Here is a 17,734-nt window from a genome sequence, read left to right as displayed (position 1 = left end):
ATTCATGGCGAAGGTTGAATCTTCTTCGTTAATTTCTTATATGGTTGGAAACGGGAAATGCTACATGTAGTAATTGGTACAATGTCTTGAATAATGTGATACTTGACAATTGTTGTGCTCATGTTTAAGCTCTTGCATCATATACTTTGCACCTATTAATGAAGAAATACATATAGCTTGCTAAAATTTGGTTTGCATAATTGGTCTCTCTAAGGTCTAGATAATTTCTAGTAAGGGTCGAACAACAAGGAAGACGGTATAGAGTCTTATAATGTTTACAATATGTCTTTTATGTAAGTTTTGCTGTACCGCTTCATACTTGTGTTTGTTTCAAATAACCTTGCTAGCCTAAACCTTTTATCGAGAGGGAATACTTCTCATGCATCCAAAATCCTTGAGCCAACCACTATGCCATTTGTGTCCACCATACCTACCTACTATATGGTATTTCTCCGCAATTCCAAAGTAAATTGCTTGAGTGCTATCTTTAAACACTTCAAAATTTATTACCTCTGATTTGTGTCAATGTTTTATAGCTCATGAGGAAGTATGTGGTGTTTATCTTTCAATTTTGTTGGGCAACTTTCACCAATGGACTAGTGGCTTCATCCGCTTATCCTATAATTTTGCAAAAAGAGCTGGCAATGGGATTCCCAGTCCCAAATTAATTAACCATCATAATGTTACAAAAATAGACACTCCTCCATGGTATGTGATTGTTGGACGGCACCCGAGGATTCGGTTAGCCATGGCTTGAGAAAGCAAAGGTGGGGAGAAGTGTCATCATAATAAAACTAAAATAAAAAGGCACTCCTTCATGGTATGAGATTGTTGGCAGGCACCCGAGGATTCGGTTAGCCATGGTTTGTGAAAGCAAGGTTCGAAGGAGTGCCACCCAAAAATAAAAATGTTTCATGGGAGCCGCTCTTTGAAGGTTTGTCTGGCAAGGGGGTTAGAGTGCCCACTACCATTCGTTGACAACAACAAACACCTCTCAAAACTTTACTTTTATGCTCTCTTTATGTTTTCAAAACCAAAGCTCTAGCACAAATATAGCAATCAATGCTTCCCTCTGCGAAGGGCCTTTCTTTTACTTTTATGTTGAGTCAGTTCACCTATTTCTCTCCATCTCAAGAAGCAAACACTTGTGTGAACTGTGCATTGATTCCTACATACTTGCATATTGCACTTATTATATTACTTTACATTGACAATGTCCATGAGATATACATGTTACAAGTTGAAAGCAACCGCTGAAACTTAATCTTCCTTTGTGTTGCTTCAATACCTTTACTTTGAAATTATTACTTTATGAGTTAACTCTTATGCAAGACTTATTGATGCTTGTCTTGAAAGTACTATTCATCAAAAGTCTTTGCTATATGATTCATTTGTTTACTCATTGCATAACCATTGTTTCGAATCGCTGCATTCATTACATGTGCTTACAATAGTATGATCAAGATTATGATGGCATGTCACTTCAGAAATTATCTTTGTTATCGTTTACCTACTCGGGACGAGCAGGAACTAAGCTTGGGGATGCTGATACGTCTCCAACGTATCGATAATTTCTTATGTTCCATGCCACTTTATTGATGATACCTACATGTTTTATGCATACTTTATGTCATATTTATGCATTTTCCGGCACTAACCTATTAACGAGATGCCAAAGAGCCAGTTACTGTTTTCTGCTGTTTTTGGTTTCAGAAATCCTAGTAAGGAAATATTCTCGGAATTGGACGAAATCAACGCCCAGGATCTTATTTTTCCACGAAGCTTCCAGAAGTCCGGGGAGGAAACGAAGTGGGGCGACGAGGCGCCCACACGCTAGGGCGGCGCGGCCCAAGCCCTGGCCGCGTCGGCCTGTTGTGTGGTGCCCTCGTGGCGCCCCCTGACCTATCTCCTCCGTCTATTTAAGCCTTCGTCGATAATAACTCCAGTACCGAGAGCCACGATACGGAAAACCTTCCAGAGACGCCGCCGCCGCCAATCCCATCTCGGGGGGATTCAGGAGATCTCCTCCGGCACCCTGCCGGAGAGGGGAATCATCTCCCGGAGGACTCTTCACCGCCATGGTCGCCTCCGGAGTGATGAGTGAGTAGTTCACCCCTGGACTATGGGTCCATAGCAGTAGCTAGATGGTCGTCTTCTCCTAATTGTGCTTCATTGTTGGATCTTGTGAGCTGCCTAACATGATCAAGATCATCTATCTGTAATGCTACATGTTGTGTTTGTTGGGATCCGATGAATAGAGAATACTATGCTATGTTGATTATCAATCTATTATCTATGTGTTGTTTATGATCTTGCATGCTCTCAGTTACTAGTAGAGGCTCTGGCCAAGTTTTTGCTTGTAACTCCAAGAGGGAGTATTTATGCTCGATAGTGGGTTCATGCCTCCATTAAATCTGGGACAGTGACAGAAAGTTCTAAGGTTGTGGATGTGCTGTTGCCACTAGGGATAAAACATCGATGCTATGTCTAAGGATATAGTTGTTGATTACATTACGCACCATACTTAATGCAATTGTCTGTTGTTTGCAACTTAATACTGGAAGGGGTTCGGATGATAACCTGAAGGTGGACTTTTTAGGCATAGATGCATGCTGGATAGCGGTCTATGTACTTTGTCGTAATGCCCAATTAAATCTCACTATACTCATCATATCATGTATGTGCATGGTCATGCCCTCTTTATTTGTCAATTGCCCAACTGTAATTTGTTCACCCAACATGCTTATTCTTATGGGAGAGACACCTCTAGTGAACTGTGGACCCCGGTCCATTCTTTTACATCGAATACAATCTACTGCAATACTCGTTCTACTATTTTCTGCAAACATCATCATCCACACTATACATCTAATCCTTTGTTACAGCAAGCCGGTGAGATTGACAACCTCACTGTTACGTTGGGACAAAGTACTTTGGTTGTGTTGTGCAGGTTCCACGTTGGCGCCGGAATCCCTGGTGTTGCGCCGCACTACACTTCGCCGCCATCAACTTTCAACGTGCTTCTTGGCTCCTACTGGTTCGATAAACCTTGGTTTCTTAATGAGGGAAAACTTGCCGCTGTACGCATCACACCTTCCTCTTAGAGTTCCCAACGGACGCGTGCTGTACGCGTATCAGTCATCACCATGCAAATGCACAAAATCAGCATCTAAATTTCCCGAGGTCCCATTCTTCAAGGTGTTACAATGCGTTGAGAAGCTTCGACAAGTTGAAGGAGGAGTATGGCCAGATCGTGTTCTCCAACTCTGTTCTAATGTATTTTGTGCAAAACAGTGTGGGTTCTGCTTTTATTGTTTTTATGACCATATTGTAAAATGTACTCCACCTTTATTTAATGATGAAAGCTTCTAGGCCCTTTCGGGCCAACCCCTTTTGATTTTTTTTTCGAGATGGTAGTTGTGATGGTGGTACGGGAGACAAACTGTATGAAAGCAATGTTATCTGATGAAGAGGTAAATGGATAGATCAATCCATGATCTATTGATGGAAGATGTTAAGGCACTACTAAAGGTGTTTGATGACTTTGAAGTTCAACATGTGCGACGACATGCAAATGAGATTGTGTATCATCTAGCGAAATATGTATGCGAAAATAAACTTTGTAAGGCTTGGCTAGGTACCTTGGGTGTATGTTGTGAACCTTGTGGCATCTCTGGGTAAGTAAATTTACAACGCTTGATCTAGACAAAAAGAAAATAAAAAATCAGAAACGTCGATTTTGTTCTTCAGTTAAGCCGTTATAAGTGGGACCCACGATATATATAATCAATGTTCCAAATACTTATTCATATGTGAATGATTGGTGTGGCTTATATTTTTGTGGATAATAATAAATACATTGGAGCTTACATGGCCTAATTCATTAGTTGCCCAAACTAAATCCTTTAATATTACGAGATATCTACAAGCTGGTGAAGACATATAGTACTACAAAAAATATTGATAGTAAAGGAGGAATTGAGTAATGAAAAGTAATTGTGATAGCTAGGAATATATGGTCGTAATCATGGGCTGCGTTGCATGGCCGTAGCAGCAGAGTGCCTAATATAGTCTGGCACGTCGGTCGACCCCGTCCACGATAAAAAGACAAGATGGAGCCACCACCCGCAGACCCACAACACACAAGCGAGTCTGCCGGTGCCGGGGGGTCCCAACTCCCTCACGAGCTCCCCCAAAATCCTCCACTACCCCCGCCGCGCATTCACAGACCACTCAACACAACAACAATGGCGGTTCCCACACGCGGCCACCGCCGGCTCCTCGCCGCCGCGCTGGCCCTGCTCCTCGTCGCGTCATCCGGCGTGGCCCGTGCGGGGCCGACCGGTCCGATCAAGACGGTGGTGGTCGTCGTGATGGAGAACCGGTCGTTCGACCACATGCTGGGGTGGATGAAGCGGCTGAACCCGGCGATCGACGGCGTGACGGGCGCCGAGTGGAACCCGGCCAGCACCACGGACCCGTCGTCGCCGCGCGTCTACTTCGGGGACGGCGCGCAGTTCGTGGACCCGGACCCGGGCCACTCGTACCAGGAGATCCGGCAGCAGATCTTCGGCTCCGACGACGCGTCGGGACCCGCCAAGATGAACGGGTTCGTGCAGCAGGCCACCTCCATCGGCGGCGGCAACATGACGGACGCCGTCATGAACGGCTTCGCCCCCGACAGCGTCGCCGTGTACCGGGAGCTGGTCTCGCAGTTCGCCGTCTGCGACCGCTGGTTCGCGTCCGTGCCGTCGTCCACCCAGCCCAACCGCCTCTTCGTCCACTCCGGCACCTCCGGCGGCGCCACCAGCAACAACCCCGAGTACGTCCTGCATTACTGTTAAGCCATAACTGATTATTACTAGCCGCTGCTTTAATTCCATCGCGCGCGCTGTCAGTTCGGATTCGTTCCTACTCCGATCCTGCAAATGCGTCTTGATTCTTTGCGTGTTTGGGCGCGGTGGATTTGATTCTGTCGCGAAAAGCCAGACTGCATTGCGTTGCATTGCAGAGAGGTTGGTTGGTCGCCAAGATTTATTGATGGTAGGTTGTTGGGGATGTTTCGCGCTAGATATGAACAAAAACGGCATGATCGTGCTAATAATTGTAGTAGAAAGATTTTAAGAAAGAGTTTCTTATTATCATAGCACCCACATGATGACGACGTTTTATAGTAGCAAGTATGTACAATTTCTAAATAAGATATAGTTACCTTTGTGATTTGAAAGCTGCCATTCTTGATTTAGTACCTTTTGCATCGGGGTGTAATTTCATTCATTTTGTTTCAGAGTTTTGATGATAGATCAATATACAGGGACACCAAATAGATTCCTCACTCTATTATGGCGGTTTCTAGATATTTAAACCCAAAAACAATATTTAATCACGTGTGACGAGTACTGAACAACAATCCAAACAATATTATAGATATACAATAATACTGTTTGGAGCATAGTTGAGTGGTCAGATTGACCAGCCGTTTAGAAACATGTATGCTACCTTACCTATGGGTCAAAATTACGTGGAAACATGTACTCCATCCAGACGTACTACTCTGCTACCGGAAGAAGCCAAGGTTGTGCTGACGTAGTGTAGAGCAGAATGGCCGGGACAGAGAACAGAGTATTCAGTGCACGGAGAGAACAGGACCGTTTTCGGCAGTTTTGTCCTGACGAAACTCTGAAAGTCAATATGATTTCAGACACAGCAAACAGATCAGTCATCCTGTATGTATGTACGCTTGAAGATCATAGCAAGCATTTAGTTGGTCAGTCGGTCGGTGAACAAACTTCCTATGCCGAGCTAGGTTGCACACAGATGACGAAATTCAGACACTACTGTTCCACTCTTGAGAAGTGCATTCCATATGGTTCTGTCCTTGCCATATTTCCTCCTACCACTGTTTCTCTCCTTTTTCTTTTGTTGAGTGATGGGAGTAGTAGCACTAGCACTTGTTGCGAAAAGAGCTTTAGCTTGACATTATGATGTTCACTGTGACAAAAGTACATCAGGGTGAGTGAGAGCACACTGCCACACTGTACAAGAAAATGACATTGATTCGATAGTACAGGGGTGAGACACATGTCTGGCCGCGATTAGCCGGCACAACTAACACAGAGGCCGTCTTTTGTTATCGCCAAATCTATATGGGCCACGCGTTGCTTTATGCATCTTTGCTTTTGCTCACGCCCCGGACATCATGGCTAAGCATGGATTAGATTAGACTAGTGCAGTTTGATTAACTAATCGAGCTAGCTAGAGGTGGGCACGATCAATCATCCATATGAGATGATGCGATGCGAGCTCGCTGTACGCACGGCACGCAGCCTCGAGAGTTGGCCCTCCTGGTTGACTGGTCTCACTGTCAGTAAAATCTTCACACGTCCTTTTCAATCGTGCAGCTCAGAGAAACCGTGTTAGGACAGGGACAGGCATATGCGCTACTCTGTCCTGACATGACATTTATTCGGCCAAGACACCTCCCATGACTTGTGTCGGTACCGTCTTGATATCCGTGCAATGTTTTCAGTGTTTATACAGCTAGCATGTGCAACGTATAAACTATTTTTCCAGGAGTGTGTACCGTGTACTCCACTCGAAGACGGTAAAAAGATATTTGAAAGATTAGAATGTACTTAAACTTTTTATTTTCTATATAACTGCCTGGAGATTAATAATCCATGTGCCGAAATCTTAGTTTACTCTTCTCGTTCTTGTTTTGACTTCTCTTTATTTTTACTGGATTTTTATATCTAACCTACCTTAGCTTACTTATGAAAAGGTTTTGATGTTGTTGTTGCCGTCGTCATCTAAGGTGTACTCCCTCCATCCCTTCTGGGCTTTGCCTGAAGCCAAAATTTCTCAAATTTAACAAAGCGTATCCATAGTCAAAACGTATACATATTTATTACACAAAATTGGTACCACTTGATCCACTATAAAATATAATGTCATAACATGCGATATGATATATGTTACTAATTTTTTGTATAAATTTAATCGAATTTAAAAGAGTATTAGCTGAAGGGAAAAGCTAAAGTACAGTTATTTTAAGACGGAGAACTTAACTTGTACTTACTCGGATCCATAATAATTGTCTAATGATTTAATTCATTAGAGGGAGTATTTATTTTCTTTGAGCGGGGAACTGGATCACTGGACCGTGCATTATCACGGCAGGCCCAACAACTTGGAACGTCTCAGCCCAACAATAGGATTGGGCATTAACCAGCAACTCTGTTGGGCCCAGTTGCAGCCCAAATCGGCTGGATTGAATCCCTAGGAACATGTTATGAAAACTCAAACTGAAACTAACAAAAAATAGAGTTCAGCAAAACTTCAAAAGTCAGATTATATCTTTTTCTTGACATGAGAAAAATATGGAATTTTTCTGAAAACCCCTAGTTGATGTGTATATTTTGACCTCGAAATTAACCTATATGCCTTCCTCCAAGTTATTTTACATGCAATGGCCCCCCTCAATGTGCAAAATTTCCTGAAAATCCCCGTAATGTAACTTTCCTGGATTTGTCCCTGAGCATTGCTATCCTCACTTGAATAGATCACTCTTTGAGACATAACAAGAACTACGTCACTCTCTCTGACAACAATTTTCTTTTCAAACTGTATGATGCAGGTTGCTTGCAAGGGGATACCCACAGAGGACGATCTTCGACAACGTCCACGACGCCGGCCTCTCCTTTGGCGTCTACTTCCAGGACGTCCCGGCGGTGCTCTTCTACCGGAACCTGCGCAAGCTCAAGTACCTCCTGAACTTCCACCCTTTCCACAACACGTTCCGGGATCACGCCAGGCGCGGCTCCCTCCCCAACTACACCGTCATCGAGCAGCACTACATGGACAACAAGGACCACCCAGCCAACGACGACCACCCCTCCCACGACGTCTACCAGGGCCAGATGTTCATCAAGGAGATCTACGAGACCGTGCGTGCCAGCCCCCAGTGGAATGAGACGCTCATGATCATCACCTACGACGAGCACGGCGGGTTCTTTGACCATGTGCCTACACCCGTCGACAATGTACCGAGCCCAGATGGGATTGTTGGCCCGGCGCCGTATAACTTCACATTTAACAGGTTGGGGGTCCGCGTCCCGGCCATCATGATCTCCCCATGGATTGAGAAGGGAACAGGTTAGTGGGCACTTCTTGGTTAACTTGAGTAGACCAAATATATTTTCCTGATCACTGATAACATTTCGATTTTTTGCCCTTTCAGTTGTGCATGGGCCAAATGGTCCAACCCCGGCCTCCCAATACGAGCATTCGTCCATCCCCGCAACCGTGAAAAAATTGTTCAATCTACCGCAGGATTTCCTCACAAAAAGAGACGCATGGGCTGGGACATTCGAAGGCGTTGTGCAAACCAGAACTGAACCAAGAACAGATTGCCCAGGTAAAGAGTAGTTGGCCGTGCTAATTCGCAAGTTCAGAATAGACGATCGACATGGTAGCTTGTTGTGTCTTCCAATTAAATTAGATGCTAATCCATGGTTGTTATACAAATGTGCAGAGCAACTCCCGATGCCAACGAGGATACGGCAGACGGAGGCGAACGAGGAGGCGAAGCTGAGCTCGTTCCAGCAGGAGATCGTGCAGCTGGCGGCGGTGCTGAACGGTGACCACCAGCTGAGCAGCCTCCAGGATAGGATCAGGGACAAGATGAATGTCAGGGAAGGCACCTCCTACATGAGGAACGCTGTGCGGCGCTTCTTCGAGGCCGGCATGTCGGCCAAGAGGATGGGCGTCTCTGACGACGAGCAGATCGTCAAGATGAGGCCCTCCCTCACCACCAGGACCTCCTCTTCCTCCCCCGCCGTCGAAGACGACAATCGTCCATAGAATAGCCTATACATATATGGAATTGGTGTTGGAAAATTACTTAAGTTACTAGTACTACATAATAGAAGATCAGCCAGCGTAGCCTTGCAAGAATGGTGTGCTCGTGCTAGATGGAAATGGAAGTGCTGTAGGATGGATGGAACAGATGGATTCAGTGGTATACAAAGAAAATGCATTGTTCGTGGCACCGTCAGCATCCTGCATTTTGTTCCTAGCTTTGCTGAATGTCACCAAATTGTTTGGCAATTGACACACGCATCAAAATAGCTTCTGCAGCTCAGGTAAGGTATAAGTTGACTTCACCCATTGCAGCTGCCCTGTTTCTCTGCCATGGCAGAGCGCAGCAGGCCATAGCTAGCCAGCACACACTAAGCGCGGCGCAGTGCCACTATCTCGTCGGTCGCTGCACTAGTCCCTGCTTCCCGCAAACCCGCACTTTCCCCTGTTCCCTCCAAGACCCACGGTTCCATGGAGCCAGTTTGAGCTTCAGCACCATCACGATGTTCCATCCAACCACCAATACGCACTATATATGGAGTATGGATTACAGTCTGTGTGCACTCTCACGACTCGGCTTACCCTGAAACCTGAATGTGCTTGTCAGGCAATGTTCGTCAGGCAGCCACATGATGTGTAGACTGGAAAGGTCGAACTAGATCGAACTGTACAATGAAGTCAGCAATCTCAGATGCCACTTCTAGATTGCCTTCAGTGTTTTACTAATATGTGTACGCGCGTCTGTCTAGAATCCGTAACTGTATCTGCTTTGTCTGTCGATCAGTGTTATCAGTCCATGGAAGCACGCAATCTTGATTCTTGAGCAATAGTTTATCCTGACCATCAGCGTGAAGTAAACTGGTTGTGACTATAAACCTAACTGGAAAAGCTAGATTGCATCTCTGAAACCATGACAAGTCAGGAGGCTAGGATCCTAGCTCGGTTGGTACTTGGTACACACTATACAGAACTCAGCCAGTGCCTTGGCCACCTGGGCCAGAAACCCCTTGTGCTGCCTGCAGCCTACTTTCTTTCAGCCGACCATTTATTTTCATGGCACCCCGATGCAAGAGCCTACTTTCTAGGTAGAACATACTTAAGTGCTTAGCTCCCTCACGAGCCAAGTTGCCGCGGTATAAGAATTGGGTAGGCTCACATTGTAGAATTGGGTAGGCTCACATACCCGAGTACTCTTTTTTTTTTAAATAGTTCCAATAATAATTTGTAGACACACATTGTAGAAGTCATGTAAAACTTGGTTGACTTGGAGATTAATATTCTCACGTGACTAAAAAGTTAGAAATATCATCCTTTTAAGCCCAAATTTTAGCCGCTTGAGATAAATCCCAACATGTTGTTTCAAACTTACGGCATATGTTGTTGTAAGTGTTGGATTGCTCAAGCATGAATCAAGATGTCACAAGCTTTGTTGCACATCTCAACACTAAAGCCCCCAACTCCAACAACATTTCTTTTCTTCACTTGGCCATCTTCGCACCATTTGTATCGCAAGAGGCTATGTCTCTCAACGGCCACCACGCTGACAAGGTCTCTGTAATTTTCCCCCTTCATGGATGTTGGTCCTCATCCTCGGAAATTCAAGCTTGGCAGGCCTAGACTTAAACAAGATTGAACAAAAGCCAAATTTTCAAGAGTGGTTTTAACTTTTCCCACATGTTTGTAAATAGTGAGACCAAATTAGCGTATTCTCTCCATCTCAACACTCAACCACTCACTAGATGGTCCATGTGAAGCCACTTCTAGTGGGCAACACAATTACATAGGGCAGGTCGGAGGAGCAATGCGACGATGATCAAGGGATTAATTAATTGACTTGGACCCGGTTGCAGGTCTAGTGGGCAGCAAAGCAGTTTAGGTCTCGAGGGTACGAAGGATCCGATTTGGTCTAACAAGTGGGCACATCTAGTCAGAATCAGGTGGAATTGTTAAACTACGTAAAACCTTACGCAATGTGAAAAGTTCGGGGTAGAATGTGACATGAAGTTGTAAATGGGGTAAACGTTTTACTAACATTTGAAATTCAGTTTTTCTGTTTCTAGAAGGATGCGAAAGAGGCAAAAATAATCAAGTGGAGAAGACAATAGTGCATGAGAACACTAAAGGCATGTATAATAGGGTGACGTCAACCTTATCTTAGAGCTGCTATATAGGACTTTTGCTGAGTTGGAGGAGAGAAAAGAGCAGAAGGTTACCTTGTTTTAGCTAAAGAACGATTCTTAGAAAATAAGAGAAGAAGAGTTTACCTCCTCGAAATAGGCTTTCGCCCCGCTATATTAATATAGCAAACGACCCGATACAACGAACGCGCTGGGGCCGCAGTACAACCAAGCCCAAAAGAAAAGAAAAAGAAAGGAAAGAAGAAAAAATGCCGACACCGGCAGATCGACGAAAACGATGATGACCCGCAACCGCTGCGCCCTCCGGAGAAGTACCACCACGCTCCTAGCACGCCGAGGCACCGCATACCAAGCAACACCTTCACCAAGGAGACGACGATGACGCCGCTGCTGCCCGGACTAGTCCTAGGGTTTCCCCCGGTATGCGGAGGGGATTGGGGAGGAGGTACGCCCGACGCCCTTCAGGAAGAAGAGTTTACCATTGTAACATATGTCTTTCCTTAGCAACATAATTTTCTAACAAAATTAAATTAATTCTCCATGATAACAATAAGAAATAATACATTTTACATGTTACAGCTATTGCCTTCTACATGATGTGGAGGGCTAAAAGAAAACATGCATTTTCTACCACTATACGTGCCCTAACAAGTTTCTTCCTATATATACACCTCCATTCCACCTTCACCATCTCACTTTGTGTCCTCCTTCCGCACGCTAGGAGCGAGCTAGTGATCAAGTGAGAACAAGTGAACAACCATGCCGATTCTAAGACTGTCCGTCCTCGTCATCGTCTTCGCAACGTTCTGGACGCCTTCAACGGCCGTGGGCAGCTCGACCCTCCTCCTGGCACGCTCCCGCTCGCTGTCGCCGCCCAACACCGGCGCGCCGCTCACGGCATGGGCAGCCTCGATCGCCGCGCAGTCAGCGGCCGACGCGTCACGCGTGGCCACGCTGCTCGCGGTGCCCTTGCTGGACGTCAGACGCAAGAGCAAAGGCCACAGTCGCGGCCGCTCGTTCGTGCCGATCGCTCCGGGCCGGCAGATCCTGAGCATCCCCAACTACGTCGCCCGCGCGCGGATCGGCACGCCGGCGCAGACGCTCCTCGTCGCCATCGACCCCAGCAACGACGCCGCCTGGATCCCGTGCAGCGCCTGCGTCGGCTGCGCGCCTGCTGCGACGTCTCCATCCTTCTCCCCGACGCAGTCGTCCACCTACCGGCCCGTGCACTGCGGCGCGCCGCAGTGCGCGCAGGTGCCCGGTGCAGCATCCTGCCCCTGGGGCGCCGGCGCGTCGTGCGCGTTCAACCTCACATACGGGTCTTCCACGTTCCAGGCCGTGCTCGGGCATGACGTGCTCGCCCTCGAGGACGGCACCGGCGCCGCGGCGTCGGCCTACACGTTCGGGTGCCTCCGCGTCGTCACCGGCGGCTCCGTGCCGCCGCAGGGGCTCCTCGGCTTCGGGCGCGGGCCGCTGTCCTTCTTGTCGCAGACTAAGGACACGTACGGCTCCGTCTTCTCCTACTGCCTCCCGAGCTACAAGTCCTCCAACTTCTCCGGAACTCTGAGGCTCGGTCCCGTCGGGCAGCCGAAGCGGATCAAGACGACGCCGCTGCTCTACAACCCTCACCGTCCCACTCTCTACTACGTCGACATGACCGGCATCCGCGTGGGTGGCAAGGCCGTGGCCGTGCCGGCGTCGGCGCTCGCATTAGACCCGGCCACGGGTAGCGGCGGCACCATCGTCGACGCCGGCACCATGTTCACGCGGCTCTCGGCCCCCGTGTACGCCGCCGTGCGCGACGCGTTCCGGCGCAGGGTGCGGGTGCCCGTGTCCGCGCCGCTGGGCGGGTTCGACACGTGCTACAACGTGACCGTGCGGGTACCGAGCTTCGTGTTGGCGTTCTCCGGCGGGGCCGCCGTGAACCTGCCAGAGGAGAATGTGATGATCCATAGCTCGTCGGGCAGCGTCGCGTGCCTGGCCATGGCGGCGGGGCCATCGGATGGGGTAAACGTGGGGCTCAACGTGCTGGCCAGCATGCAGCAGCAGAACCACCGCGTGCTGTTCGACGTCGCCAACCGCCGTGTCGGGTTCTCCCGCGAGTTCTGCACCGCCTGATCGATGCCCTGATCTGCTTGCCAAGTGTAGTAGTGACTTACTTCCATTTCCAAAAAAACATGACTTGTGTACTTTCTTCAGGGGTTTAATTTGAACTTTCTCGCTTGGGTTCATGTGTGCAATCGTTGGAGGCGCCAAACAATCATACCACCACACAGAAATTTGGTAACGCAGTTCAGCGATCAAAAATACATCTGCCGCTATGTTGAACGACGGTCCTCTTCTAGTACTATTACAGTATTTCGACGACAAACCCATCGAGATATATAAATACACCAGATCTACAAATGTCATGCCGATCTAGCACCCCTGCTACAGGCATCGAACGTCCCCGAAAACTTGATCTTGGGTTTAACCTATAGTTCGCGTCTAGTCTATTTTTGCTACCCGGTGCCTTTATATATTAGGCTAAATTTCGACTCCAACATGTAACCTACCGTTAATTATAAATCCAACTGCAACATTGCTCGTACATATATTCGACACGTATCTTGACAATGTGTTTATAGCTTTATTCCATACGTTCTTTGTTTGAACAACACCACATTCCTGGGCCATGATTCTTCGTACTCCCTCTCTGTCTTAAAATAACTTACTTAAATTTATTTAGATACAAAGTATATAGAAGTATTTTAGCTATAGATACATCCGTATCTAGAGAAATTGTGCAACATATTTTAGGACGGAGGGAATATTTTTATGACCTAGCAGCATTATACGGAGAAACATTGCTCTCAAGAAAAAGAGCAAATCCAGCCACAAGATTAACCAGTAGCACAAACAATGTAATTTGGAATTGTTTATTCATATATATTTCTCCAGGTTTTGTTTTGGTAAGTATTTTATGAAAAAATATAATTAATATATCAGGAAAAGGAACCGATAAAATTGTCAAAATGAAAAGATAACCAACAATATTATAAAAAATGCAAGAGTGCACAACCAACATATACAAACATCCAAAGCGTGACGATTTGGAACAAAGAAAAACAATATTATGGGCGTATGCATTCTCCAACTTCTGCATTGCTAAACGATTTGGCAACCTCTATATTGATCATACATGAAAGGAATATCAGAAGCAACATCCACATTTTTTTTACTTAACATCCACATTGGTTGCACACGGCACTGTTGCAATAGAAACCAACTTAATATATACATGCTAATCAAAAACAGAAGAACGTGGTCTTTAACAACTAATAGCTATTTGCATCATCAAAAGCCAGCATTCCTGCATAGGAAGAGATAAATCAAACAACAACTAAATCAAACAAATGGTAAAGAGCACACGACTAATTCATATTCAATATGATAGGATGGTTTCAATTGGAAATTGTAAGAATGAGCCTTAATTCACATTCAATATGAATGGTCACTGGTAGAAAAACAGGCTTCCGGTGAGCCCCATAAGTCGCGAAGCTGTAGGAACCGCGACTAATGGGACCTTTAGTCGCGGTTCGGGAGGCGAACCGCGACCAAAGGCCTGGGCCCAGGGCGCTCGGTGGCCAGCCGGTGCACGTGGGGGGTTTTAGTCGCGGTTGGCCAGGCCAACCGCGACTAAAGCCCCCCCCCCTATATATACCCAGCCAGCAGCCAACACTTAGCCATTTGAAGCCATTCTCTTCACAAACTTCACAAGTGGGTGTTAGGTTTGCTTTTGGTTCCTCTTATGCACATAAGGTGTTTGATGAAATGCCCCAAGAGCATGAAACAAACATGATATGAAGTGTTGGAGCCACACTTGAGCTTTCTCATTTATTTTTTCCTCCTCGATCGCGGTTAGCAACTTGAACCTTTGATGTGTCGTTGATAAAATATGCATGTGTGTGTAGTTCATTGTTTAATTTATATTGTTTGTAGCTAGTTAGTTTAACAAATGCATGATGGTTAATTATATATTTTATATTATAATAATGCAGATGAATCGATAATGGATGTACGGTAACCGACTCTCCGGCGAGTTCAGTACGGGTTTGAAAGATTTCCTCGTAGTGGCTAATGCGAACAAGCAGGGGGGTTTTGTTATCTGTCCATGTGTTAACTGTAAGAATCAGAAGGGTTACTCTTCCTCAAGAGATGTTCACATGCACCTGCTTCGGCACGGTTTCATGCCAAGCTATAATTGTTGGACCAAGCATGGAGAAAGAGGGGTTATAATGGAAGAAGATGAAGAAGGGGATGATTTCATCGATGAAAGCTATCTTGCTCATTTCGGTGATACTTTCATGGAGGATGCTGAAGGTGAAGGGGAAGGTGAAGGGGAAGGTGAAGAAGAGGCACGTGATGATCCTGTTGATGATCTTGGTCGGACCATTGCTGATGCACGGAGACGCTGCGAAACTGAAAAAGAGAGGGAGAATTTGGATCGCATGTTAGAGGATCACAGGAAGGCGCTGTACCGGATGCGATGATGGTCTGAAAAAGCTGGGCTGCACACTGGATTTGCTGAAATGGAAGGCACAGGCAGGTGTAGCTGACTCGGCATTTGAAAACTTGCTGAAAATGTTGAAGAATATGTTTCCAAAGAATAACGAGTTGCCCGCCACTACGTACGAAGCAAAGAAGGTTGTCTGCCCTCTAGGTTTAGAGGTTACGAAGATACATGCATGCATCAACGATCGCATCCTCTACCGCGGTGAATACGAGAATTTGAATGAATGCCCGGTATGCACCGCATTGCGTTATAAGATCGAGGCGATGACCCTGGTGACGATGTTGAGGGCCAGAAACCCAGGAAGAGGGTTCCCGCCAAGGTGATGTGGTATGCTCCTATAATACCACGGTTGAAACGTCTGTTCAGGAACAAAGGGCATGCCAAGTTGTTGCGATGGCACAAAGAGGACCGTAAGTCGGACGGGGAGTTGAGACACCCCGCAGATGGAACGCAATGGAGAAAGATCGACATAGAGTTCAAAGATTTTGCAGCTGACGCAAGGAACATAAGATTTGGTCTAAGTACGGATGGCATGAATCCTTTTGGCGAGCAGAGCTCCAGCCATAGTACCTGGCCCGTGACTCTATGCATCTACAACCTTCCTCCTTGGTTGTGCATGAAGCGGAAGTTCATTATGATGCCAGTGCCCATCCAAGGTCCGAAGCAACCCGGCAACGACATCGATGTGTACCTAAGGCCATTAGTTGACGAACTTTTACAGCTGTGGGGCAGACCTGGTGTCCGTGTGTGGGATGGGCACAAAGAAGAGGAATTTGACCTACGAGCGTTGCTTTTCGTAACCATCAACGATTGGCCTGCTCTTAGTAACCTTTCGGGACTGTCAAATAAGGGATACAATGCATGCACGCACTGCTTACATGAGACTGAAAGTGTACATTTGCCAAATTGTAAGAAGAACGTGTACCTTGGGCATCGTTGATTTCTTCCGAAAGGTCATCCAGTAAGAAAGAAAGGCAAGCATTACAACGGCAAGGTAGATCACCGGCCGAAGCCTGCGGAACACACTGGTGCTGAGGTATTTGATATGGTCAAGGATTTGAAAGTCATCTTTGGAAAGGGTCCTGGCGGACAATCAGTTCCGAAGGGAGCTGACGGGCACGTAGCCATGTGGAAGAAGAAATCTATATTCTGGGAGCTAGAATATTGGAAAGTCCTAGAAGTCCGCTCTGTAATCGACGTGATGCACGTTACGAAGAATATTTGCGTGAACATCCTAAGCTTCTTGGGCGTGTATGGGAAGTCAAATGATACAAAGGAAGCACATCAGGACCAGCAAAGTTTGAAAGACCCTGATGACCGGCATCCGGAACGGTTTCAAGGTCGTGCCAGCTATGCTCTGACCAAAGAAGAGAAGGTCATCTTTTTTGAATGCCTGAGCAGTATGAAGGTCCCGTCAGGATTCTCGTCCAATATAAAGGGAATAATAAACATGGCGGAGAAAAAGTTCCAAAACCTGAAGTCTCACGACTGCCACGTGATTATGACGCAATTGCTTCCGATTGCTTTGAGGGGGCTCCTGCCGGAAAATGTTCGAGTAGCCATTGTGAAGCTATGTGCATTCCTCAATGCAATCTCTCAGAAGGTAACCAATCCAGAAGTTCTACCACGGTTACAGAACGATGTGATCCAATGTCTTGTCAGTTTCGAGTTGGTGTTCCCGCCATCCTTCTTCAATATTATGACGCACCTCCTGGTTCACCTAGTCGATGAGATTTCCATTCTCGGTCCTGTATTTCTACACAATATGTTCCCCTTCGAGAGGTTCATGGGAATATTAAAGAAATATGTTCGTAACCGTGTTAGGCCAGAAGGAAGCATCGCCAAGGGCTATGGAAATGAGGAGGTAATTGAGTTCTGTGTTGACTTTGTTCCTGACCTTAAGCCGATTGGTCTTCCTCAATCGCGGCACGAGGGGAGACTAAGTGGAAAAGGCACGATCGGAAGGAAATCAACGATATGTATGGATGGCCATTCTCTGACTGAAGCACACCACACAGTTCTGACCAATTCCAGCTTGGTGGCTCCGTACTTTGAGAAACACAAGAATATTTTACGCTCGGACAACCCTGAGAAGCCTGAATCCTGGATTAGGAAGGCCCACATGGAGACTTTCGGCAGTTGGTTGAGAAAACATTTAATGAGTGACGATCATGTTGTAGAT

The 17,734-nt window shown here is 46.5% G+C and overlaps 2 protein-coding genes across 2 annotated transcripts; both read left to right on the top strand.

Moving 5' to 3' along the window:
* The first annotated feature begins 4,126 nt into the window (after positions 1–4,126).
* Positions 4,127–9,049, top strand: LOC127345836 (non-specific phospholipase C2). Its single transcript, XM_051372374.2, has 4 exons — positions 4,127–4,822; positions 7,637–8,154; positions 8,240–8,416; positions 8,534–9,049. The coding sequence occupies exons 1-4, from the start codon at positions 4,248–4,250 to the stop codon at positions 8,860–8,862; spliced, it is 1,599 nt and encodes a 532-aa protein (XP_051228334.1). The 5' UTR covers positions 4,127–4,247; the 3' UTR covers positions 8,863–9,049.
* A 2,657-nt stretch (positions 9,050–11,706) lies between these two features.
* LOC127338906 (aspartyl protease AED3-like) lies at positions 11,707–13,115 on the top strand. The gene has a single exon (XM_051364855.2). It carries the CDS (start codon positions 11,757–11,759, stop codon positions 13,113–13,115), a length of 1,359 nt encoding a protein of 452 aa, XP_051220815.1. The 5' UTR covers positions 11,707–11,756.
* Positions 13,116–17,734: the final 4,619 nt, after the last annotated feature.

Source organism: Lolium perenne, chromosome 3, assembly GCF_019359855.2.
Source record: "Lolium perenne isolate Kyuss_39 chromosome 3, Kyuss_2.0, whole genome shotgun sequence".
NCBI classification, from domain to species: Eukaryota; Viridiplantae; Streptophyta; class Magnoliopsida; order Poales; family Poaceae; genus Lolium; species Lolium perenne.
This window is presented reverse-complemented; position numbering and strand designations above follow the sequence as displayed.